At 33.8% G+C, this 25534-nt stretch overlaps 3 protein-coding genes across 3 annotated transcripts; 2 read left to right on the top strand and 1 right to left on the bottom strand.

Annotated features, from left to right (window-relative positions):
* Positions 1-3540: 3540 nt before the first annotated feature.
* On the top strand, positions 3541-7499 carry LOC107495426 (uncharacterized). The gene is made up of 5 exons (XM_016116573.3): positions 3541-3828; positions 6072-6134; positions 6458-6520; positions 6639-6707; positions 6835-7499. Exons 1-5 carry the CDS (start codon positions 3541-3543, stop codon positions 7048-7050), a joined length of 699 nt encoding a protein of 232 aa, XP_015972059.1. The 3' UTR covers positions 7051-7499.
* Positions 7500-8470: 971 nt separating this feature from the next.
* LOC107495425 (aberrant root formation protein 4) lies at positions 8471-14848 on the bottom strand. The gene is made up of 14 exons (XM_016116572.3): positions 14458-14848; positions 13848-14024; positions 13401-13550; positions 12514-12586; positions 11372-11550; positions 11180-11239; positions 10896-11046; positions 10733-10792; positions 10378-10649; positions 10180-10251; positions 9933-10010; positions 9529-9729; positions 9368-9419; positions 8471-8917 (listed from the first exon to the last, which is right to left on the bottom strand). The coding sequence occupies exons 1-14, from the start codon at positions 14548-14550 to the stop codon at positions 8694-8696; spliced, it is 1842 nt and encodes a 613-aa protein (XP_015972058.1). The 5' UTR covers positions 14551-14848; the 3' UTR covers positions 8471-8693.
* Positions 14849-17358: 2510 nt separating this feature from the next.
* Positions 17359-25313, top strand: LOC107495424 (trafficking protein particle complex II-specific subunit 120 homolog). The gene is made up of 10 exons (XM_016116571.3): positions 17359-17904; positions 18626-18832; positions 18982-19164; positions 19962-20065; positions 20679-20738; positions 21101-21389; positions 21746-22029; positions 22134-23011; positions 23820-24752; positions 24852-25313. The coding sequence occupies exons 1-10, from the start codon at positions 17494-17496 to the stop codon at positions 25070-25072; spliced, it is 3570 nt and encodes a 1189-aa protein (XP_015972057.1). The 5' UTR covers positions 17359-17493; the 3' UTR covers positions 25073-25313.
* The last annotated feature ends 221 nt before the right edge of the window (positions 25314-25534 follow it).

Raw genomic sequence — 25534 nt, 5'->3', positions numbered from 1 at the left:
TTGCTCCATGTTGGTCGTAGTAGCTGGACCAGCATGGTAAACAAGGATTGTCAGATGAGATTCTTCAACTAGAACTATCAAAATGGGCCTTCTTGGACCATCATTTTTGTCACTACTTGCATGCAATATAATGCTCTTTGGAGATGTAAGAATTATCTGATCCAACTTCATCACAAATCCCTCCATAAATCTAGAGAGCATACCTTACAGTTATGTAATCTCAATATCATCTCAATATTTGTAATCAGTAGTGTGAGGGATTCGCATCTTTTGTAATTTATAGTTATTAATTAATTATTATTAATATTTTAATAATATAAAATTATATATTTTTTTAATAATTAAATATTGATTAAATTTTAATAAAAATACTGTCGTAATTCCTTTTTAACTTACTTTGTAAAAAAAAGTATATAAAAAAGTATTGGCTCATAACATCAAAGATCTTCACAAAAGTAATTCTATCTTACAGTGTAAGGCTCACTAAATTAATTTTTTTTAATAAAATAACTTAAATAATAAATGGTTCTGTTAAAAGTAATTTATAAATAAGTTATTTTGTGTTTGAATTTTTAACACTAAAAATGCTTATTTTATAGAAATATAATGAAAAGTATAAGTATTATGAGAGAAGTTATTTTTTTAAACTTCTTTATAAGCTTCTAAATAACTTCTTAAAAAGTTGCAATTTGATTTTAAAAATTACACCAGATATTAATACTACTATTTTTCATAAGTTAAAAATTAAAAAAAATTACTTCTAAAATTTTTCAAACGGACCCTTAGCCAGCTCATCATCATCATTATGCCAACAAGAGTTTAATTTTTTTTTTTTACAATGAATTTAAAATTTAATTCATTCATAAAAAAAGCACTTATATACAAGAGTTAGTACACATATAAATCAATAAAATTTAGGTTCTGCTACGTTACCAACAGTATATCTGTCAACTTTTGCCAACTCTTATTTATAATTGTGTTTCATGAAAGTGTGTTCGTGGATGTGTCTAATAAAAATATCTTTTTTATAACTATGTTTAATAGAAGTGTCTTTATAGATATATTTTCTGGACGTGTCTCTTTATATATATATTTAAAATATATTAATTATTAGACACATCTACAAACACACTTCCATGAAACACAAATATAAATAAGAGTTGACAGAAGTTAACGGATGATATGTTGGTACCCTATACTTTTCCATAAAATTTATTTATTAAAAATAATTTAATATTTATACTAACTAATTACTAACCAAAATTGCTAAAATATACTACTCCCAATAATTTCCGAAATAATATTGATATTGACCCAAAATGTGTGTGACAAAATGATATTTTTCCAATCAAATTAAATATTATAACAATGTAATCAAATTTAATTTATATTTATAATCAAAATTCACAGATAATATAATCATCAAAATACGATCGAATAAAGGTATAAAAATAAAATACAATAGTAGCTAATATTTTTGTGTTAATAAAAAATTATATAAAGTACCAAAAAGTTGATGCATCAGAAATATGTAAACATGAAGCAAACTAATAACCACAGCAGAGAAAACAACAAAAAGACCTTCAAAAAGATAGAATCTATTTGACAAAATGACCAAACAAAGGAGATATACTCTTAGAATGGCTCTAAAGATCATATTTAATTTCAACACAAATTTTTTGTAAACATAATTAAAAGGAATAAAATTTTTTCATCCATAAAATCTAATAATTTATTTTAGTTAAGTGAGTTTTTTTTTATGTTATTTTTATCAAAACGATGAAAAAAAAGGAAATAGGTCTAAAGAGCAAAGTTTGCATCGATTATTTTCTATCCATCTTTCAAATAATTATTCCAACTAAAAAATTAGATCAAATGTACAAGTCATTTATCACTTATAAAAACCAATGACTTTTTTTTAATTATTCTTGTTGAACCAATAATATTTTTTAGGTGTTTTTTCATTTTCTTTTTGGAGTAATTTTTTTCAATATCTTAACCTTTTAGGTGCAAATGTTGTTATTTACTCTAAAAAGTTTAATTATCTTTTTGGTAAAAAATATTAGATTTTCATTACAAAAAATTTGAATTCTTCATATAAAATTTTGATTATTTTAGTGCTTAACTATTTCATTAAAAAATATAAAATACAAGTAAATATATATAAATATGTAGTGACTTATTTTTAATATTCTTAGATTTTTTTTATAAATATAATATCACTTTGATTGAAAAGTAGCATACTTTATAAGAAATACTAATTTGGCACCTAACATATTAAGCAATACAATATTTGGATTAAGGAAGTTGCATTGTCATACTAAACCGTATATATATAATGCTATAGTATTTTTCACTTTAACTATATTTAAAAATGTGAATATATATATATATATTAACAATACACTAAAATTTTTTATTTATTTCTATGATCATAAGAGGTGAAATATGACCACGTCAAAAATAAAAAGATAAAATATGACCATTTCAAATTTATTTACAAGATATAATTTGTAATCAATTTAGAGTCATGGACAGAAAGATTAACATCTTTTTTAATTATATCCAATCATATTTTTTCGAAGCTTGTTTTTGGTTAAATTAAATACGTTCCTTCTATATTATATTGGACTAGTTATAGGCTTATAGCAACAAGCAACAAGCAACAAGCAATAAGTGGAGAGATTTAAATTGCATTCTCCCTAAAGATAAAAAAACAAAAAAAAGATAAGGTACTTAAATTATATATTAATTAAATTAAAGTGGAGAAATTTAAATTTGTCCACATTGACTCAATATAATCGAAATCCTAATAGAATCAAATCAAATTAATTACAGTAACGGCAAAAAATTATAATTAGCCATCAAATTAAATAATTATCAATCTTATCTTACAAGATCATAAAAAATAACCACTTTTTAAATTTATTATTTAAAAATGATCTAAGTACATAAATTATAAAAAGTTTTTCACTTTAAGTGATTAAAATTAAATTGATAAATAAATGAATGAAAATATATAAAAAAAACATAGAAAATAAAATAAAATGGGAAATAGTATGAATGTATTATAGATTATTAAATTATAAATGGAAGTGCCACGTGTGAGAAAGAAGAGTGTTATTACTTATTATTAGTTAGGAGTGAAAGAAAGAAAAGAGAGTGTGAGAAGAGGGTGAATGAATGAATAGAATTAGGGAAAGGACCCCACAGAGAAAGGGTTCTACTACTAATATAACAAAAACAAACAAAACAAAGACCAACAACAAAACACACGAATAACTGGGAATCTACAACCCCTCTCCACCTCCACCCCCACCCCCTTCCCTTCCCTTCCCACTACACACAATCCAACCCCTTCTCTCTAATCTCTATCTATCTTTCTCTTCCTATATATATAAACCACATCTTCATCACAGTTACCTACTTTTCTTTTTTTATTCTCTCTTTTTCTCTTCTCTTTCTTCAAAAAACCCACACTGCCACAAAACTCTCACTCAAGCGGTTTCTTGTGACGGGTATGCTCGGAGCTTTGTCACGATGGCGATAGATGACTGGATGAAATTGGCTATGGCAGACGACTCTGTCGTTGCCGACCTTCTCGTTAAGATAAAGCACTCTGAAGGCAAATCGCTTTTGACGTTGCCGACGCCCGCCAATTCTTCTAGGAAGAAGGACGAGGTATTGGACGAGACGGAGGAGGATTCTACCAGATGCAGCCCTACGACTCCGCTTTCTTGGAACGGAAGCGGCGCTTCCCCTTCCTCCGCCGCCGACGGTTTTGACGACTCTAGAAGCCCTACTCACAACAACACCACCAGATCCAAGGTTCTCTCTCTTTCTCTTTCTCTCTCTCTCAATCTCCCTCCCTCTCTTCTATCTCTCTCTGTTTTGTTCTGTGTATCAGAACTCAGAATCGTGTTGTTCTGACCGAAATGTCCCTAAGGAAGCGCGCGAAAATTGTCGGGGCTGATATCGGCGGCCACCGGCGGTTTACAGCGGTTTCATGTAGTGATTGGAACATTCTTTCCTTTGGAACGACGTTTTCCTTGCGTTTTGACTATTTTGCCCTTCGTCTATCGTCGAATCTACATCTTTATTTCTCTGTTTCGTTTTCCTTTCTCTCTTCATATGGGAGAACCCGAAGTTTTTTCGGTTCTCCCCAATCGTTGCATCGTTTTGTGTCAGTTGCTGACGGTTATATCCGTCATCTTGCAATTTTTTCAGTTAAAATAATTTTTCCTTTTTTTAATCTTTAAAATGTTTACTTAAATATTTTTTTTATCAATTTTTCTGATCGCCGATGGCGCGTTCGATTATTTATTCCCTTAGGTTTTCCTAATTATTTTAATTTTTAACTTCTTTTAATCCCGATTTTCTTTTTTGATTTGACGAAAATACCCCCGGATGCATGCGGCGTTTTTTCCGTGTGCAGGGGGAGAGGAGAGGAAGAAGAAACCGGATTCACGTTTTCTTCTCGCCTCTTTCTGTGGTCACCTCAGCTGCCACCGATGTTTCCGTTTGATTTGACCGAAACACCCTTGTAGACCTGTATAAGATTCCAGAGACCCTAGTTATAATTTATAAAAGGAAGTTAAGAAAGTAATTGAAAAAAAAGGCCGTGTTGTTGTACTGTTAATCGGCCATTCTCAGAAATTTCCCATATTTTTCCCGGTTATTAAATTGCGAAAAAAAAAAAGAAGTGTGTTTTGGTGAAATTCCGAAGTGGAAGCATGGGCATTTTAGTAATTACAAATACTGGGGGCGGGTAAGTGGGACCCTGTGACTTAGATGGAGATGGGTCCAGATATGGAAAGAAGAAAGGGTGGCTTCGGCGATGGAGATAGGTTAGATAGGTTCTGCGTTTCGTTGAAGTTAGTGTCGCTTATGCTTTATATAAGGAGAGAACATGAGGGGAAAAAAAAAAGGAAAATCCTCTGCGACATGGCTCAGTGGATCTATCCTTTTGTTTCAATTGTTAAATGATTGATCTATAATCTAATATAATCTCAATTTCTACCATCTCTGTATAAGGAAAATCTTTTCTGTGTTTATTATAAATTGAGAATTATATAGATATTGGGTTTTTTTATTTTTCGGGATTCCAATTCTGGAATGGTGGTGATGGTGTTGGTGTGAGGGAAAGGGGCAAGATGAGAGACGCACATCACATCGTCACAGTTTGTAGAGGGGTCCAAGCGTCTTTCAATAAGCGGTGCAACTTGGACCATTGATTTTTGTTTTTTTATTATAAAGTACAAAAACTCCATATATTAATTCAATTAAATATATATTATAAGTATCGCTTTATATTTAAAGCCGCTGAGTTGGGAAGAAGCCATTGGAGCGAGGTTGTTCACGAGATCTTAAATTGAAGATCAGTGAAACCTCTCAACAAACCCCATTGAATTCGGATTGGATTGGATTGGGTAAAAAGGATGATTTGGGAGGGGGTTTTGTTGCAAAGAATTTCAGAATGGAATAATAATGAGGCACGTGATGATAGATCAAGTCACGTGTGGACTGAAAAGAGGAGCGCGTCACGTGCCACCGCGTGACGGTGGACTTGCAGTTGCATCACCTGGTGGTGGTGCCATTAGGGTTTTTTAGGCGGTTCGTTAGATACAAGAGATGAAGGATGTGATGTAGGTTCATTTCATTTGCCTTATAAGCTGAGCTGTATCCTAGCTTCGATTATATCTGACTTCTTTGTCCTATTAGTCTTCTCTATCTCAGGAACATTTGTCTAATTGTCTTTCTAATTATTTTTTTTCTTTAATTAAATATTCAAATATTTGATCTTCTATTTTATAATTATTACTAATTATTAGCGGCAAGCGTCAAGTAACGTGCTTATCTTGCAAGCCAGTTTTCTTAATTCCGGGGAACCAGAAAGTTCGTTGTCTCTTCCTAACTTTAAAGAATTCAACGTTAACTTTCTTCCTCCTTTTGCTCTGCTTGCTTGTAGTTATCTTTGTATGATTTAGCCGACAAAGTTGGTTGGTGACCTCCCTTTATTTGGTTCCTTTGTGATTTTGGAGCTAATATCTTCTGATGATTGAAATTTTCAGGCTACTGCTACAAGTGAATATACAAGCAACTCTGCATCCAACAAGAAGTGTAGAAGGAGAAAGGTGAATCTAGTTTGACAATTGTCTTTGACTTTATTTCTAGACTTTATATGGGAATCATGGTCAATGGTTTCTGGGTTGACTTGTTCAGAGTTCCTTCACTTTCATCCATTGCCTCATGAAAATAAATTTATTATGTGTACTCAATTTGTTCTGTATACGGAGCCAATATCCGACGGTAGAAAAGTGTACGGCTATGGCTGTTCGGTGTACAAGACTAGATGAGTAGGCATAATACTATTTTTTTTTCAATGAATAATATATGTCCTTGTCATGTCACACGTGTGTTGTGTTAACTAATGACTTGATTTTGTTTCATCTTCTAGACGTTTTCTCAACTTCAAGAAGAGGAAAGCTCCCTGCTCCAGGAAAAAATATATTTAACAAAGGTATCAACGTGATTTATCTTTTTCCTCCATTAAGAAAAGTGATCTTTCTGTTTCGCGGCAACTGGCTTGTGTGCTAAGTGCTTCTTTTTCTATTCTAATATAACTCCCAATTTCGCAGGAGATTGCAAATGTCAGTGCATCTTGTAAGGCACAGAGAGCTAGAAACGAAAGCCTAAAGAGAATGAAGGTAAACTTCAAATGTCTTAATCTAAGATCCTATTCATGTTTAATGCAGTAATTTTCAGATATCCCAATAGCTCCTTTCTTTTGGGGGGGATCTTCTTTGCTTACCCCAGTCTTTGGTTTGTTCCCAGCTTGACTTGGGTTCAGCACCTGATGGATTGCCGCATCCAAATTCTGACCAACCCAAATGGACGGCGATAACTTCCAGTGCCGCTCAAGGTGATACTGATACTCTTCCGCAACCACAAACAGCAGAATCAGCCAGGAGTGTTTTCTTGGTACCAGATCTAAATATGATGCCGTCCGAGGATGATTCTTACATGGACATCGAACGCGGGATGAGTTGAGAAATGCCACCACGACAACAGTTCATCCTCCATCATGCTGGACTCCCGAATGTTTGAACAAGCTGAGAAACTCCCTGTTTGAACAATTGTGGAACACTGTACAGGCCAATAGTTTTTGTGAGGCTCTAAATAATAGCAAAAATTAGAAAGGAAGTCTTGAATGGGACAAACAAACTTGATCCGTCTGCCAGCTCTACTGAAGGAAGAAGTGGCAGTCATGAATTAAGTTGTTTTTTTTTTTTATAATTCTTTTTTTCTTTGTTAGTTTTAGAATTAGAGGGCTATATAGGTGATGCTTAAGTAACAAGTTCCTTTATTACTAAATTTCATATGGGGTATCTGACCTCTTTGCATTTGAAATTTCAAAACATTTCAACCATATAAAATGTATCATTCTTTGTAGGTCAAATATTTCGGTTTTATTCGATGGATACACTTAAATTATCCAAGTTCATGTGTCATCCGTGAGATATAAGGATGTTTTTTCGGTGTGAGATATTAGAGGATAATTGACCAACAATGAAACATGAAGTGCCGTGCAATTCACCAATCATCAAGAATACCATCTAATAAATGAGAAGAGCAAGAACACAAATTAGTTGGACAACACAACTATTTATTGTCTTGAAATGTTTAAGCAACCAACTTTTGTATCTTGTAGATAGCACTCTACCTCTTAGATAACTTCACATCAGAACACCAACTCTTATCACCTATAGAATGAATTTGGTATAAATAAATGTTCCATTTTTTAAGTGTGCTGGCTCTGGTCTCTTAGCTCTATTATTGTTAGTTGTGCTGGCTCTGGCCTCTAGGTTCTTTTGCAGAGGTGGAAGATTTGCTTTTCACATAATTGAAAGCGAATGTCATTGTGCTCTATTATATATATAAAAAATATTAATTGATATAATACAAATGTAAATATAATAATTTTATATTCTTAATAAATTTAAATCGTGTTCTAAATATTAATTTACTTGTCCAATAATTTGATTTTATTGTCAATGCAAACAAGATAGATATAAGCAATTATGCATATTATGTTTAAATTGTAAACCAATTATGTATAAACATGATTTCTTTATATAATTAATAAACTTGTATTCCTTATCTCATTTACCTTGCAAAATCTATTTATACTTATTTCATTTGTTGTGACGAAGTAAATAATAAATGTAAATTAATAAAAATAAAATGTAAAAATATAAATAATTTTAAACATATAAGTGTACAAAATACTATTTACATATCAAAATCAGCCACAAAATATTTGTGTATAAATATTTATAATTTAATTTATTTTTAATGTGTATTTTATTCTAGTGACTGATTTTAATATACACCTAATATGATTATTAAGTGTAATATAAAATTTGTTTATTTATTTCAAAATAAAAATCCTGGAATTGAGCCAACAGAATACGACAAGCTATGATATTTTTCAGCATACAAAAAATGAGATCCTTTAAGTACCCCTCTTTTTTTTTTTCCATCGATCATTCTTACACTCTTCATTCTCTTCTACAATTATTATTGTTGTTGTTCTAGGGCTTTATCTACAAGGAGGATTAATATTGAAACCAAATATTCTCATTGAGGGAATGTTTCACAAAAGAGGACAACTTTAGTGAAAAAAAAAAAGCTTATGTGGTAGATTGCTTAAGCTTCTCTTCTACAAGCTCAATACAACGGTACAAAACAAGTTCAAGTGGATTCAAGGTACATACAGTGTCAACTGCAAGCTGATCATAATCATTCTTGTTCTCTGTCATAATCCCACTCACCAAGGTGCGCAAAGGAAGCAGCCATTCATTGTAGGCCTTCACTAAATTGCTCCTAGACAATACTCCAGTGCGGTTTGTCTTTCCTGATACAAATAAGGACTAAAACCTTCACTTTTAAGTTTGATTGAATCTGCCAATGACAAAGATATGCAAAAAGCGAAATTTTGTCCCACTAGACAGGATCGACAACGTGATCAGACAATGAAGTGATATCATAAATTGTTTACACTTTTTTATAAAAAGTTAATCTTATTTCCTGTTATAGAAAAATCCATCATTCAAGCGGTTTGTTGACTATAGTTTGCTACTCATTAACTACTCCTCTCTGAGCATTAGCTGATAAATCATAGACGTTATAGAGAAATTCTTACAAACTACTAGTTTAACATCTCATTGTTAGGCACGCTATAAGCAGTCTTACTTACTTTGTTTAAGATATCTTCATCTATCTATGGATCCCACCAAGTTTTACGTATGCGAAAATAATACACTGTAAACTTGTGCTATAATCTATACGTTTTGATGTTACATACCTGTAGATTCTGTCATCAATACAAATCTGTATAGGTTGAGAGCTGACAAAACCTGTAGGGCATGATACGTAATGCCGTAAGAATGCTATTAAGGTAGATGCACTTCATTCAAGCTGCCAGAATATAACACATGAAAGTGATGAAACATGAAGGAATAATACCGCATCACTCGTGTCAGGGAGGGAAGGAGGTCCACCCTGTGGGGGCCTTAGAACCGACTCCACCAACTCAAGAACACTTGGAGTCCAAAATGGCATATCGGGATGCATTTCATTATTAGAGTATGGGGCTTCTTTTACGGATGTACTGTTGCAAACTTCCATGTGCATTTCCCTCCTGACAATATCAATGAAAATGGCAATCTGCAAAAAGATGCAGAACCACAATTAGAGGATTTAATTTTTGACAGTTACTCCCGATGTTCCCTTTTAACTATAACCATAACTTTTCTGAGCATCATTTGATCAATGTATCCAATCTATCTGCATACATTGTGACAGATAACCAAAAACAAAGGGAGCATTTAAGCAAAGAACCTTAGTCAAACTCTGTTTAAAGAGATTACCATGGAGGATGAGTCTGTATTTGTAATCAAAGCTTTTAATATGTCAAACCTTTGAGTATCAGGAATATCAGCGAGTACCTAGTTTGAGCAACATTAGCATAGTACCATTAAACATCTCCTAAAGAAAAAGCAAAAATAAAGGGGTTAAAATATCATGCATTTCAATCTGAGCACATGCACAATTCATAATGCATATGGCACAAAGTATCAATAACTGGAAAGGCATTGTCTTGTATCGGAAACTCACTGCTTTCAGCAAAGCAAAGGATTTTTTTCTTACTTCTGGCTCTGGAGCATACATGATAACCATTTTAATAGCCTGTTCAAGTGTGAACATGTGAGTAGAACATATCAGTGTTTCTTTCCCCATTGAGAAAGTAAAACATAAAGCAATGATTAAAAAAGAGAAAAAGAAGGAAAAAAAAAAAGAACTGCATTAAACAACCTGCAAAGCTGTGAAAATGTTAGGCATATAAGATGACCATTCAGAATGTTCACCAAGATATTCTCCGGAAACGCATCCATCTGTGATGCAAAGCAAGAAGTTGATAGTATGTTTCTTTAGCTCCCATGGCAAATTTACAAAGGAAAGTACATGTTTTAATGTTCCTATTGCTTGCCATCGTTTGGTCTGGTTATTGTGAAGGTCATCCTTGATAGCAACCAAACTCTCTTTAGTGGCATGAGCAACCTCCTCTGAGACAAGCCCCCATACCACTGCAAGAATCAGAATTTGATGGGTTAGCAAAAGGAAATTGATAAAGAAACTAGGGTTCAATTACAGCAATAGTTTCTCAAACCTGAAAGAGCAGCACCATGTTTGACATGAGACAAACAACTCATATGGGCATCTTTATCTTCTGGATAATTGATGACAAAAAAAAAAAGTCAGGAAGTGGTGTTAAATTTACGTTAACATTGAATGAATTAAGAATTGAGAAAAGGTAACCCAAGAGTTATTACCTCCAAAAACAAAGCCAGCCACAGTCTCAACATCGAAAGCAGTTAAAAGACTCATATATGTTAAACCACAATATGAAGATATTTGTGACAGTTCCAACACCATCAAATGACAGGTGGAATCTTTATAGCTTATGCTGGCCGAAAGAAGTGCCTAAACAGGATGCACATAAGTAATAGCATATCAAATCACATTATAGATGCTAAAACTATGTCAAAGCAACAAATCTACCAAAAAATGTGGTTGGGAAAACAGATGCAAATAAGTGCAGTACAGAGACAAGTACCAGGCATTGGAGGACATATAGTCCAAGAAGAGCTCGGAGCTTCTCATTTGAAGCACCGTCCTGTCGCAAAAAAAATAAAATAAAATAAAATAAAATAAAAATATAAAAATAAAAAACTTCTGACAAATATTGGAATCAGTAGCAAGAATTTTCCTATCAAATATGAGGGACAAATCTTTCAAATTAACAGACCAACTTATTGCAAACTTCATATATTGAATTTGCAATCCCAACAGCTCTGTGAAATACACTCTCAAGTTCTGCATCATCTGCGTCATCTGAATCCAAAGCCACAGCCTTCAACACATTAAGAATGATCGGAACAGCCACTTGCACTTGCTCAAAATGACGCCTCTTGATGGAGGTAAAGACTGAAAAGAAGAAATAAGCATAAGCATATGCTTGAAAGTAATATGGCTCCAAATCATTGCAAGTGTGTGTGACATAAATACTCATCCCAAAACTAACATTTAGCCTTTGAAGTTCATCAACAAATACACTTCATCAAGTCAATACAAAACTAATATTAAGTGGTAAGAAATGTTCTCCGCTGGTTTTATGATAAAATAAACAAGGACATATATAATACAACTGGATATGAAAGTGTGGTTAAATATCAAACTAAAGCTAAAGGCCTAGACAAAGATTTTAGATTTGATATGAAAGTTAAGTCTAAGCTATGACTTGTTTACTCCTCACTGTATTGGAAGAGTATATTTAGATTTCAATGACCTCTCATCTCAAATACAAAAAAAAAAAGGATCTTATTATCGTCCAAAAGAAGTATAATCCATTGTCATCCAAATCATGCCACCATACCCTACGAAACACTTTTACTCGGGCTTATTAGTTAGCAGTCCTGCTCAAACTCAAAATTCAAAACCGTACGTTCAACCCAAAAACCAAAAAAAAAAAAAGAAAAAGAAAAAACTCCAAGACAATTCCAAATGCTGAAGCCAAAAGCACATTATGTTTGCAAGAAATTCATAGTATCATTCTTCTATTAGATATGTAACTGAAATCTGATTGGCAGCATTTATGCATTTTTTAAAAAATCATTTTTAAGTTGATCCCATCATTTGCTTAGAAAGCTCAATTGGTCATACTCAACTCCAGCTTTAAAGCCACGATTGAAAAGAAGAAAGGAACGAGTATATTCTCTACACCAAGCTCTGAACAACTTAGATTCAACATAAACACCAAAGAAGAACCAAGTGCATTAAATGAGTCCAATCATGCATTGCACATGCTAAATGAAACAAGAAAAAAAAAATAATCCTTCACAACACTACATTGGAAGTGAATCAGCAAGGTAACTACTGCCAACAAATTACCCTTTGAGAGCCCTGACAAAGGAGGAAGAATGTAACTGGCAGCCTTGGTCATATTACTTGAGTAACCTAGTGTCTGTTCCAATTAGATTAACAGAAACATAGGATCAAGATATTAACAAAAATAAAAAAAATTAAACATCAAACTTGCACTGACTGTAGTTCTTTGCATGTCAACTATGATATGATCATGAGAAAAACAGACACTCTCTTTTTAATGTAAATACCATACCCATGGGATATAAAGTGATCTTCAAAAGCCAAGAAACCCCACAAAATATAACGGCAAATAAAAAGTTAAGAGCTAGCAGGATGCGAAATAGAGATGAATAAGAGTTGACAGGGGTAAGAGATGGGGTCTGATAAACAAATAAATCTAGAGACTTCTTTGCCCGCCTTTCTAGTACCTCTGTATTATTGACCATCGGATTCTATATCGAGATTGGTTTGCCAATCATCTACTGTTAACTAGGAAGGAGGCACCATGACAAAAACTGGCACCTAGTCCACAAGTAAATACATATAAAGCATGATTTCACTCGAGTAACCTCCTACTCTGGCTATGAGGCAAGAAGATATTTAAAAATATAAAAGAGAAGCATTTCTTAAATAAAGAAACAAGAGGATCATTTTTTTCTTCTGAAGAGATACATGTTTCAGGTTGCTTCTCCATCCAGAAATACATCAAATTGGTCCATCAATGTTATCTTAAGGCCATTAGTTGGTTCTTGAAGTGACATAGAAGTCTCTGTAGCACGAATCTGATGGTATCCAATTAACATTAGAGGATCAAGTTGATGTTTCTGATAAATGCAAAAACAATCTGATGTTGCTTGTATCTTTGAAAGACTAACGTAGACATTTATTCTTAAGAAAACATAAAAACTCACATTACAAAGAATTGAAAGCATATCCCTTGGACCACATTTCTCTAGAAACTGATCAATGATGCTGATTGCCTTGTCTAAAAATCTGTTCGAAATGCCAGCAAACTTGGAGACGGCCTTTGGTAATTCAAAGGAAAGGGCATCAACAGCTTCCTGTCACAACACAAATGAAGAAATGATCCAGAAAGTCGCTCCAAAAACAATAAAAAGAATTACTACAAAATTAGCGCACATCTAAACTACAAGCTTAAAATAATACATGCTCCAAACATTAAAATGTTTAAGGCTTTAGGCAAAGTATACTATCCCAATCTCCCTTTTCTAGACCCATAAGAGGTTCTTATTCAGCTAACAACAAGATGGTATCAATAGACAAATTTCTCTATTCATGCTATTTTATTAACTTAGATAGCTGCAAAACATGAATGAAAGGCCGAAGTTTAACCTCACCTGAGCAAGAGAAGGAGAACATATATATTGATGGATCTCAGTGAGAGCATCAAATGCATCATTCTGCGCAGGCTCATTGTTTGGGTCTGAAAGAGCGGCATCCGATAAAGAATCAAGGAATTTGACAAGCTCTGAGATTGTGCTGTCAGACTCATCGATATCGCCAGCCTCAACCAGCTACAAAGTGTAAAAATCAAAGCATATTAAACATGCTTTTCATTTACTGCTCTACCAACCATAACAACTATAACAATAACAAATTCTTCTTCCACTATGTGAGTTCAGCTAATGTATCTCATAATTCTATACTGTAGTAGTAAACTAGGTCTATACTAAAATCATTAAAATCTAATAAACTAATAACGCATTATAAAGCTTTTCTTTTTCTTGATTCATAAATTTAATTGCTTACTTCATCTATGCTCTATCTTGATTAAATAAAAAAGAACAAAAACAAAGTGTTAAGCTTGATCAAAGTCGTTAATTTCATTCGAGCTTAGAAATGATGCAAGCATTCAATTGAAACCAAATCAAATTAACTAAATAACAAAGAAAAGGGAAAAAGATGAAAGGAAAAAAGGTCTAGAGGTTTAGAAGGGATTGATCTTACTTCAGAGCATGATTGTAGAATCCTTTGAATGGTATTCTGAGTTTCAGAAGCTTGAAACGACACAGTTTCACTCCCTCCAGACATGGATGACATCAGAGTATTATGAACAGAAATCAGAACCACCGCAAGTCTCCCTCCACAGCTTCAACCTTTACTACCCGACCATGCATCACCACCATTTCCATCAAGGGTTACCAAATCCCCTTTTTTTTTATTTTTCTTTTTTCTGGAAAAAGATGCCAAGATGGTGAAGAGAAGACAAGTTAGCGTGCTGCAATTTCAGTTAGCAACACTGAAGAACCAGGTGAGGACAAATCCGTCTTTTCGGGCGTCTAAGGTGCAGGGAGTGAGAATGAGTTCCAGTAGCTACTGCTCACTACTGACCAGACTTCTTGGGTCTCAATATATTTCTAATGATAGAAATTTTCGTATTATTCAAATTTTAAATTTATTAATAGAATATGATTTCTATTTATTATTATTATTTTTATATATAATAAAATTATAAAGGTAAGATTAATTAAGATAACAATAAATTACTAAAAATATACTCAAAATTATTTTGATGTTGATAAAAATGTCTCTTAATTTTGTTATAGACAAAATTAGATTATATTATGTGTATATTAAAATCAATCACTAGTATAAAATATATATTAAAATATAAATACATATTAAAATAAATTAAATTACACATTTATTTATATAAAAATATTGATGACTATTTTTAGTGTACAAATAATATTTTTAGACAAAAATACTCTCAAATATTTTAAAAATCTATCAAAAAATATTCATCACGTGATCAGAGATTTATTCTGTTAAAGAAAAAGAATAACGCGGTTCACTTGCCACATAAGAAACTCTCTTTATCGCATCACTCTTTTTTATTAGCGTAGAATACCTTAGTTCACGAGTGTAAATTTTTATCATATTTTTAAATAATTTGAGAATATTTTAGTTAATAATAAAATTAAGAGACATTTTTGTCAGTGTCAAGATAATTCAGATACATTTTTAGTGGTTTGTTTGTAAAATAATAAAAAACTTTGTCTATAAACAAGTCGTTTAGAAAATAAAAAATAGTAGATAAATTATAAAAAATGCACCTGAATTATTTTAAGCACTGATAAGATGGGTTCACTATACATTCAGGTATTTTTATCAACCAAATCCAATTATATTAGCCCAAATCGAACAAAACTACTCACAGAATCTGCACGTGAATCACGCATTTCTTCTTTTTTACGTCTTTCTTTTTTTTTTTACATGTTTCTTCCTCATTGTTGTTCTTTAATTAGTATTGCTTGTTGTTGCGTTTTTTTATTTCTTCTCTTCTTTTTCCTTCTCCAAATAGTTATTATATTATTTTTTATTTATTTTGTTTAATTTTTTCATATTTTAATTTTTGTTAAGAGAATCAAATAAGAAGATAAAATAAGAAGAAAAAGATGGAAAAGAAAAAGAAGAAGATGGTGACGAAGAAAAGGAGGAGAGAGAGTTTTGAACCCTACAAATTAAAATTTATTAGAATAAATATCACTGAAACTTTTTAACTATGACACAGGAAATTTTTTAAATTTTGACGTCGAAATTTCTTAACCATGATATAGATTCTTATTAAGAGGGTGAAACAAGAATTATGAGAATGTGAAAAAAGAAAAAGAAGATGATAATGATAATGATGATGATGTTAAAGGAGGAAGCGAAAGAATTTTGAATTGTGCATAATTTATCAGGAAAATACTATCGAAATATTTTAACTGTGACCGGAGAATTTTCTTAATTTTGACATTGAAATTTCTTAACTTTGACACAAAAATCTTTTAACCGTGCTATTTTTAACTATATGATGTACTTTTTGTTTATTATTGAACTAATTGAACGGTATTGAACTATATATAAGAGGTCTAGTCATTCTTGTGTTATTTGCAACAAATTAATGTATTTTTTGTTCTAAAATACATTTGAATGTATTTCATTGGTTGGCTGAGTTTAGGTTTTGGATTTATGATTTTTTAAAATTTTTTTTATGTCATTTACCAAAATTTTTTATGTAAATGATGTGTTTTTGTTATTATTAAATTGATTGTATAATATTGAATTAATATATAATAAGTTTAGTTATTTGTGTGTCATTTGTAATAATTTAGTGTCTTTTAAATATAAAATACATTTAAATGTATTTGTTAATTGAGTGAGTTAGTTTTAGACTTGTGTAGTCCTTTAAAATTTTTTTGTGTCATTTATTAAAATTTTTGGCGTTATTCACAAAAAATGTCATTTATAAAAAAATTATATATTATCTACAATTAAATGATATATTTTTATTATTGTTAAACTAATTGTATGATATTTAATAAACAAGAAAAAAGATAATGATAATAATAAAAAAAATTAAATAGGAGGAAAAAATAATAGTCATAATGGTGACAACAACAAAAGAAAAAAAAAAGAAAGAAAAAAAAAAGAAGAAATGACAAAAACGCGTACCAAAAAGAAAAAAATACGTGTACATTGATTTAGNAAATTGTTTAATTATTAAATATTTTTTAATAAAAATGTCTTTAAATTTTTTATTAATAAAAATATTTTTAAATAATTTAAAAATATGTCAAAAATATTGATTTATATTTAGAAATTTGGTCCATTAATAGAAATACGTATTCAAAGTCTCAAACTCACTTGCTAATGTCAATTTTATTTGTCACACAAAAATTTAATTTATTGCATCACTCTTTTTTTATTAACTTAGAAAGTTTAAGTTTGTGTGGTTTTAAAATAATTTAAAAATTATTTTTATTGTTAAATAATTTGAGAATATTATTGTCCCCTACAAAATAATTCAGGGTGCATTTTGGTAGTTTACCCAAATATATTATGGTAATTGTACTGAGAGACAAATTGGTTAGAAATTCTGAAATTGTGAATGTGAATGCGGAAAGAAATTGAGAAAGAATAAACAGGAAGCAGAGGAGAACTAAAGTAACCTAACCAAACAAAACCAACCGGAAGATCCCGTGCGGTGCGGTGGTAATGGAACCGGAAGTGAGCATCGAGGGCTCCGCCATGATCCAGGTGGCGGTTCTCCCCATCGGTCCGGTCCCCCCTAACTCCCTGCGCGACTATTATTCCATGCTCCTGCCACTCCACACGATCCCTCTCTCCGCAATCAGATCCTTCTACACCGAGCACCAGAAATCCCCCTTCGCTAACCAGCCATGGGACTCCGGTTTCATTCGCTTCAAATTCGTTCTCGGCGGCAACTCTCCGTCTCCGTGGGAGGACTTTCAGTCACACCGCAAGACCCTCGCCGTCGTCGGACTCTGCCATTGCCCTTCCTCCCCTGATCTCGACTCAGTCATTGATCAATTCAACGCTTCCTGTAGGTCCTACTCTTCTTCCCTTGTGCATCGTTGCTTCGCCTTCTGCCCCAACGATTCCCAGGTAAGTCTCTTTCCTTCTCTCATTTGATTCTCCAGTGTGCTTCTACTTCTAGCTGAACTTACTTGCCACCATGATCCAATGAGATTTTTTAGTCTTTCCAAAGATTTAGCATCAAATGAACTGCTTCTGATTCTGTTTTTCTAAGCGTTAAAACATAAAACTGCCTTACTGCCTTAATATGTTCAATTTTGAGGGATTAAGTCCTGATGAATTGTTTAGTTTTGGAAATGTTTTTGTTATTGGTATCAATTCACCGTTTTGATTTGTTAGTATTACATAGCGCAAGTGACACAGTTACATTTGTTGCTATAATCCACTAGGATTGATTCCTTGCTGAATTTTTTCAGTTTTGGAAAGTTTTTAAGATTTGAGAAGTAAGTTCTTGATCTACGACTGTTATTGGATAATATTCTATGATGAAGAGGTTTTTGAGTGAAGAGAATGAAGAGGAGTGTATAAATTTATTTTTAAAAAACTAATAAAAATAAAATGGCACATTCTCCTACATAGCTATCTATGAGAGTGAATCTTCCTCTTTTTACCATAGCATGCACTTTATTTATTTGTTCAATTATTTATTATCTTGTTTGCGATTTAGTGAGAAATGGATAAAAGGAGTAGTGTATTTGTTTATCTATTGATTATTGTTAGCAATGTAACGGAGAAATATGGATCTAGAAAGAATCTTATGTGTTGTTTCTGTTGTGTTATGTGGTTGTAGCTTGAGGAAGGAGGAAGGCAAGGGGGGAATTTGAGGTTGTTTCCACCTGCGGATCGTCCAACATTGGAGTTTCACCTCCACACTATGATGCAGGAAATAGCAGCATCACTGCTTATGGAATTTGAGAAATGGGTGCTACAGGCGGAGTCTTCTGGAACCATTCTCAAGACACCACTGGATTCTCAAGCCGGTCTCAGCTCAGAGGAGGTCCATGTTTAGGTGTCCTGATTTTGTATTTTTGGCCATTTTTAGTGGTGTTATTTATATTTGATAGTGGACACTTTTCCCTTTCTTTTCCCTCTCTACTTGTTTTGTAGTTCAGTTTGATTGATCTTTAGTAATTTGTGGAAACACAGGTTATCAAGGCCAAAAAGCGGAGACTTGGACGTGCACAGAAGACAATCGGTGACTACTGCTTGCTGGCTGGATCCCCAGTTGATGCTAATGCTCATTATTCTACGGCATTGGAACTTTGTAGGTTGACTGGGGATTACTTCTGGTATGCTGGAGCATTGGAGGGTAGCGTTTGTGCCTTGCTGGTATTTTGTCTTCTTTCTTTGTTTTCTTTTCATGTTCCATTCTTGAGAAATTCCAAGTGGTGGGGAAGATTTGAGTTGAAATTTATTACTATTTCCAGTTCCCTTTATCTATCACTTTTAATGGGAAATTTTGTGAAAATTTTTTGTTTTCTGTTTTCACATCCTGTTTTTTCTTTTACCTTTACAAAATTCTAAAGACAGAAAACATTGAAAATGAAATGAAAACATAAACCAAATGCGCCCTTAATAATTTATTTTCCAACTTCACCCTTTATGTTTTATAGTTGATCCAAGAACATAAAATGCCATTAATAGAGCAAAGTTGATTTAACTAGATGTTGAAAATTATATAAAGGTTCTGGTAAAGAAGTATTGATTTTAGGTTGTGTAAGTCTTATGCATCTTGCTAAAGTATAAAGAACTTTTAACTTCATTCATATTGCTTCTACACCAGGTGATATGATTTTATTAGATTGTTGGGGTATTCTTCTGGTATGCTTTGTATTTTGAGCTTTGTGTATTGTATCTCTGATTGCATGTTAATGGTTTTTCAACACTTATCATTTGATGATTAATGTTGTAATTTGAAATCAGATTGACTGATTAAGAGGATGCACTATGGCAATATCTTATTGTTTATATGCCTACTTTAATAACCTGTTGCTATGAAATGAGATGTAGTGGCAATGCATGAGATAGGAATATAGATATGATGACCATGATTGTAATGAAATTTGTTCATCTGACTATTTCTAGTTTAAAATCACTATTTATTTCACTTAATTTTGTTGAATCAGATTGACCGTATGGGCCAGAAAGATTCAGTGGTTGAGGAGGAAGTTAGATATCGTTATAATAGTGTCATCTTGAATTACAAGAAGTCACAAGATAATACTCAACGGTAAAACTTCTGCTGTGAGTTTTAATTATCTGATCTCTTTAACACATTCTATGAGTTTTAATTAACGAGTTAATACTCAAAGTAGTCCCTGAACTTAAAATTGCCCCAAATTTGTCCCTCAACTTAACAGTGGTTGTCCCTGAGATACTTTCCAATGACGGAATGATGACGTGGTTGGATGGAGGCCACATTGGAAGTCACGCTGGACTGATAAAACGTCATCGTTTCATTTTTGGCGCCCAAATAGAACATAAACGACATCGTTTAGGATATTTTGAAGGGTTTTAACATGTTGGAGTTAAAACCCCTCAAAATACCCAAAAGGACGTTGTTCATGTTCTATTTGGGCGCCAAAAACGAAATGGCGATGTTTTACCAGTATAGCGTGGCCTTCGTCCAACCACGTCATTATTTCATCACCAAAAAGTATCTCAAGGACGACCATTGTTAAGTTGAGGGGCAACTTTGGGACAATTTTAAGTTCAGGGAAAGGATCGACTGCTCAGGGACCACTTTGAATAATAACTCTTTAATTAACTGATCTCTCTAACACATTCCATGAGTCAACTTTCCCCTAAACATGTTTTTTTAATTATTTTTTTCTCTGCTGCAGAGTTTCTCCCATAACTTTTGAACTTGAAGCTACTTTGAAATTAGCAAGGTTCCTTTGCAGGTAGGTGGTACTGTTGTTTTACTATGTGATGGATGTGCCATCTTGGTTTATTTTTATTTTTTTGTAGGAGGTGCTTTGTCGGTGCATTATGAATGTAAAATTAATTAACCTTGGTATTCTTCAATAAAAAATATGTATTGTTTCCAAGTCCTTGGGAATTTTGATTTTTGACTTTCAGAAGTTAGATCAACCTTTCTGTTAGTACTTCGTAAATTTATATCTGATTAGTTAAAACAGTTAATATATCTTTGCTTTGTGTTGGAAATTGTTTGAGGAACTTGTAGTGTGGTACTGCTTTAATCAATGTATTTCCATTGTTTTATTCTTTCTAAAACAGCGATCTGTATTCTCTCAATCTGCAGGAGAGAGTTGGCCAAGGAGGTGGTTGAGTTGTTGACCACTGCTGCCGATGGTGCTAAATCTTTAATTGATGCAAGTGATAGACTTGTATTATATATTGAAATTGCTCGTTTGTATGGTAATCTTGGGTACCAGAGAAAAGCTGCTTTCTTTTCTAGGCAGGTTGCTCAGTTATATCTTCAGCAAGAAAATCGATTGGCTGCAATTAGTGCTATGCAAGTTTTGGCAATGACAACAAAAGCGTATCATGTTCAAAGTAGATCCTCAATATCAGATCATTCTCAGAAAAATGTGAGTTTACAACACTGAGCTATCTATGCACCACATCTCTTTTGAATATTGAACTGCCTAGTCACACAGGCCTTGCTTTTTTAAAAAGATATATGATCATGTTATGCCTTGGATGGATACATTTTGATTTGAAACTTGAATTTTCTTACTTTTACACATCATGTGTGCACTCCCTGAACCTTCCCGGCATCTTGTTTTGAATTTTAAGTACATCATATAAATTATTGAAGGTGAAAAATCTAACATGAGAGCTTTGACTGAAATTAGAGACTCAAAACGACATTGATAGATTGAAGAGTTTTTTCTTAATAAAATAATTCATTTTTAATGTAATTCATACCATTAATTATTCACAGAAGGGAAACGGAGATGGTGGGAAAACTTATCACCAATCAGCAGTTTCATTATTCGAGTCTCAATGGAGTACCCTCCAGATGGTTGTGCTGAGAGAAATTCTGCTCTCTGCAGTTCGTGCTGGAGATCCTCTTACAGCATGGAGTGCTGCAGCCCGACTTCTCAGACACTACTATCCTCTAATAACTCCTGCTGGTCAAAATGGCCTTGCAAATGCCCTTTCAAATTCAGCAGATAGGCTGCCACCAGGGACACGATGTGCTGATCCTGCTTTACCTTTTATAAGGTGTTTACTCTGTTAAAGATTTAATTTCCAGTTCGACAATTTACATCATGACTATTCAATACAAATGGACAAAGGGTAACAGTTTGATTACTAATTGTTTTCAGGTTGCATTCTTTTCCGCTCCTCCCGATACAAATGGACATTGTAAAACGGAATCCATCTAGACCAGACTGGTGGGCAGGTTCTGCTCCTTCAGGTCCATTCATTTATACACCCTTCAGTAAAGGAGATCCAATCAATGTCAAGAAGCAAGAACTTATCTGGGTTGTTGGAGAACCTATCCAGGTCATGGTGGAATTGGCAAACCCATGTGGCTTTGATTTAAGGGTTGATAGCATATACCTATCTGTTCATTCAGGAAACTTGGATGCTTTTCCCATGAGTGTAAAACTCTTGCCAAATTCATCGAAAGTGATCACCTTATCAGGCATTCCAACATCAGTGGGGCCGGTTACAATTCCTGGGTGCATTGTTCATTGTTTTGGTGTTATTACTGAGCATCTTTTTAAAGAGGTTGACAATCTGCTTCTTGGGGCCACCCAAGGGCTTGTCCTTTCTGACCCTTTCCGATCTTGTGGATCTCCAAAGTTGAAGAATGTAACAGTTCCAAATATTTCTGTAGTTCCACCACTTCCGTTGCTGATATCACGTGTTGTTGGAGGTGATGGTGCCATCATTTTATATGAAGGTGAAATTCGTGATATATGGATAAGTCTGGCTAATGCAGGCACAGTTGCAATTGAGCAGGCGCATATTTCACTGTCAGGGAAAAATCAAGATTCTGTGATTTCATATTCTAGTGAGACTTTAAAATCTTGCCTCCCTCTAAAGCCTGGTGCTGAAGTGACAATTCGTGTGACCTTGCGAGCCTGGCAGGTTGGATCAGTGGATGTTGATGCTGGTGCTGGGAAGGCTGTCTCTGGAAGCAATGTGAGGCACATCAAAGATGGAAGCAGTCCATCACTTATGATCCACTATGCTGGTACCACTTTAAAAACACAGATTCTGATTGTTTCTTGCTTTCTTCATCAATTTATCTTTTACCTCCTTTTTGGTGGTGTTAATGGCCCTTTTAGAGTTATATATTTTCAAATATGCATAGATATTCTCAATGTAGCCATGTAGGCTTTAGTTTTGCAATTTATACTGTCTGCTCCCATTTCTTTGTACCTTTATTTCGATCCAAAACATGAGACTAATCAGTCTGTAGTAGTTGCATCAGAACATGCTAAGATGAAACGTTATATTAGTGGACCTCAACATTTGAATCATTGTCATTTTCCCTTTTTCAATTTCCCCTTGTCTTCCTCTCCTCCAGAGATGCCAACTTATTGGTGCGTGGCTGGTCCATTACACGTCAGAGTGTGAAAGTCACAGACAGAATATGACACACATCAGACATGCATCCAATATTAAGTATTAATATCCCATATTTTTTTATTTAAAGTACTAATCATATGTCCCATGTGAGGAGCTTACAAAGTGGTAAATATTTGCACCTTGATGCTTGTAAATTTTGAATATATAGACGTCTTGAACAATTTTTAATATACAAATGGGTGTTTGTATTCTGCTATTAGAAGAGTTAGTGTCTCTGTCCATGTTGTGTCAAGGGTCCATGTCAGTACATGTGCTACTTAGGTTACATCGGTGTTCTCTTGTATATTATTCCATCATGGGCAGTCCATATATGTGGATAAAATAAGGTTCACTGTGGATCTTCCAGCATGTGGCAGATTGGCATTCTTTATAGGAGAATGATAATAATACTCTTTCCATTTTTGTTTCAGGACCACTTCAAACCACTGGAGATACTCCACCAAATACATCTACTGTGCCCCCTGGCAGACGCCTTGTTGTTCCCCTGCAGATTTGTGTTTTGCAGGGTTTGTCTTTTGTAAAGGCTCAGCTTCTTTCAATGGAATTTCCTGCCCATGTCGGTGAAAATCTTCCCAAGGTTGATGATCTAGATTCCACAGGACATTTTGACTCTACAACAAACATGGACAAATTGGTGAAGATAAATCCTTCCAGAGGAAGTTGGGGACTGAGATTTCTCGAACTCGAGTTATCTAATCCAACTGACATTGCGTTTGAAATCAATGTCTCCATCAAACTAGACAAATCTAGCAACGAGGGAAATCATTCTGCTGATCAGGATGCTGCTGAACACAGCTATCCTAAGACAAGAATCGATAGGGATTGCTCGGCAAGGGTTCTAGTGCCACTCAAGCATTTCAAATTACCTGTTCTTGATGATTCCTTTTTCATGAGGGACAATCAGGCAGATGGCAGAAGCACACCCTTCTCTCAAAAGAACACAAAAGCCGAGCTCAATGCTTGTATCAAGAGCCTTATCTCCAGGATCAAGGTTCGGTGGCATTCGGGACGCAATAGCTCTGGCGAGTTGAATACCAAGGACGCGATCCAGGCGGCATTGCAGACATCAATCATGGATGTCCTGCTGCCAGATCCACTGACTTTCATGTTCAGGCTCACTGGACATGATGTTGAATCAGAAAAACCTGATTCTGATAAAGAATCTAATATCGTCGAATCTTCTGCTTCCAGAGGTTCAGTCATTGCACATGAAATGACGCCAATGGAGGTTCTGGTTCGTAATAATACAAAGGATATGATCAAAATCAATTTCAATATTACATGCAGAGATGTAGCTGGGGAGAATTGTGTCGATGGAACCAAAGCAACTGTTTTATGGACGGGTAATGTCCATAATAATTGCTTTCCACTTTCTGCAATTGGCATGCATTTGTAAACTTTTCTAACACTATTATGTTCTTGCTATAATCAATGTTTTTCAGGTGTTCTAAGTGACATCAGTGTGGAAATTCCCCCGCTTCAACAAATCAAACATTCTTTCTGCTTGCATTTTCTTGTCCCGGGAGAGTACACACTATTAGCCGCAGCAGTGATTGATAATCCAAGCGACATTCTACGTGCTCGTGCAAAGGCCACCTCACCATCCGAGCCAATTTTCTGCCGGGGACCACCGTATCACGTTCGTGTTCACGGAACTGCTTGACATTTTTTGTCTATGAATACGATGTGAACTTCATGAGCTTATATTTGTAGATTTAGGGTGTTATCATTTGTATGAGTTTTTCATATGATCCCCCCTGGGTTCTTCTGATTTATATTTCTTGGAGCCGTGCTCTCCAAATTAAGAATCCAACTGAAGACATTGAGGTTTCAACTGTAAATCATGTCAAATTCGATTGTGCTGTGATGCGCGAGTTGCCAACGTGCTCAAATTTATTAATAAATACACAATTCACACACTAAAGGTTATTAAATCTTATCTGAGTCTTAGCTTGAATTTGAACTTGGTGCAGCTCTTTAAAAGGCAGTCAAATCTATGATCTCATCCATGCTTCAGTTGCGGGTCATGCATTCTTGTATAGATAAGTTTACTGGTTGGGAGACAACGGCCAATCCAATAATCCCAAGTAGTTCAGAGTTTATTGTTTCAGAGTATTGGACTTCC

The sequence above is a fragment of the Arachis duranensis genome, chromosome 6 (genome assembly GCF_000817695.3).
Source record: "Arachis duranensis cultivar V14167 chromosome 6, aradu.V14167.gnm2.J7QH, whole genome shotgun sequence".
NCBI classification, from domain to species: domain Eukaryota; kingdom Viridiplantae; phylum Streptophyta; class Magnoliopsida; order Fabales; family Fabaceae; genus Arachis; species Arachis duranensis.
This window is presented reverse-complemented; position numbering and strand designations above follow the sequence as displayed.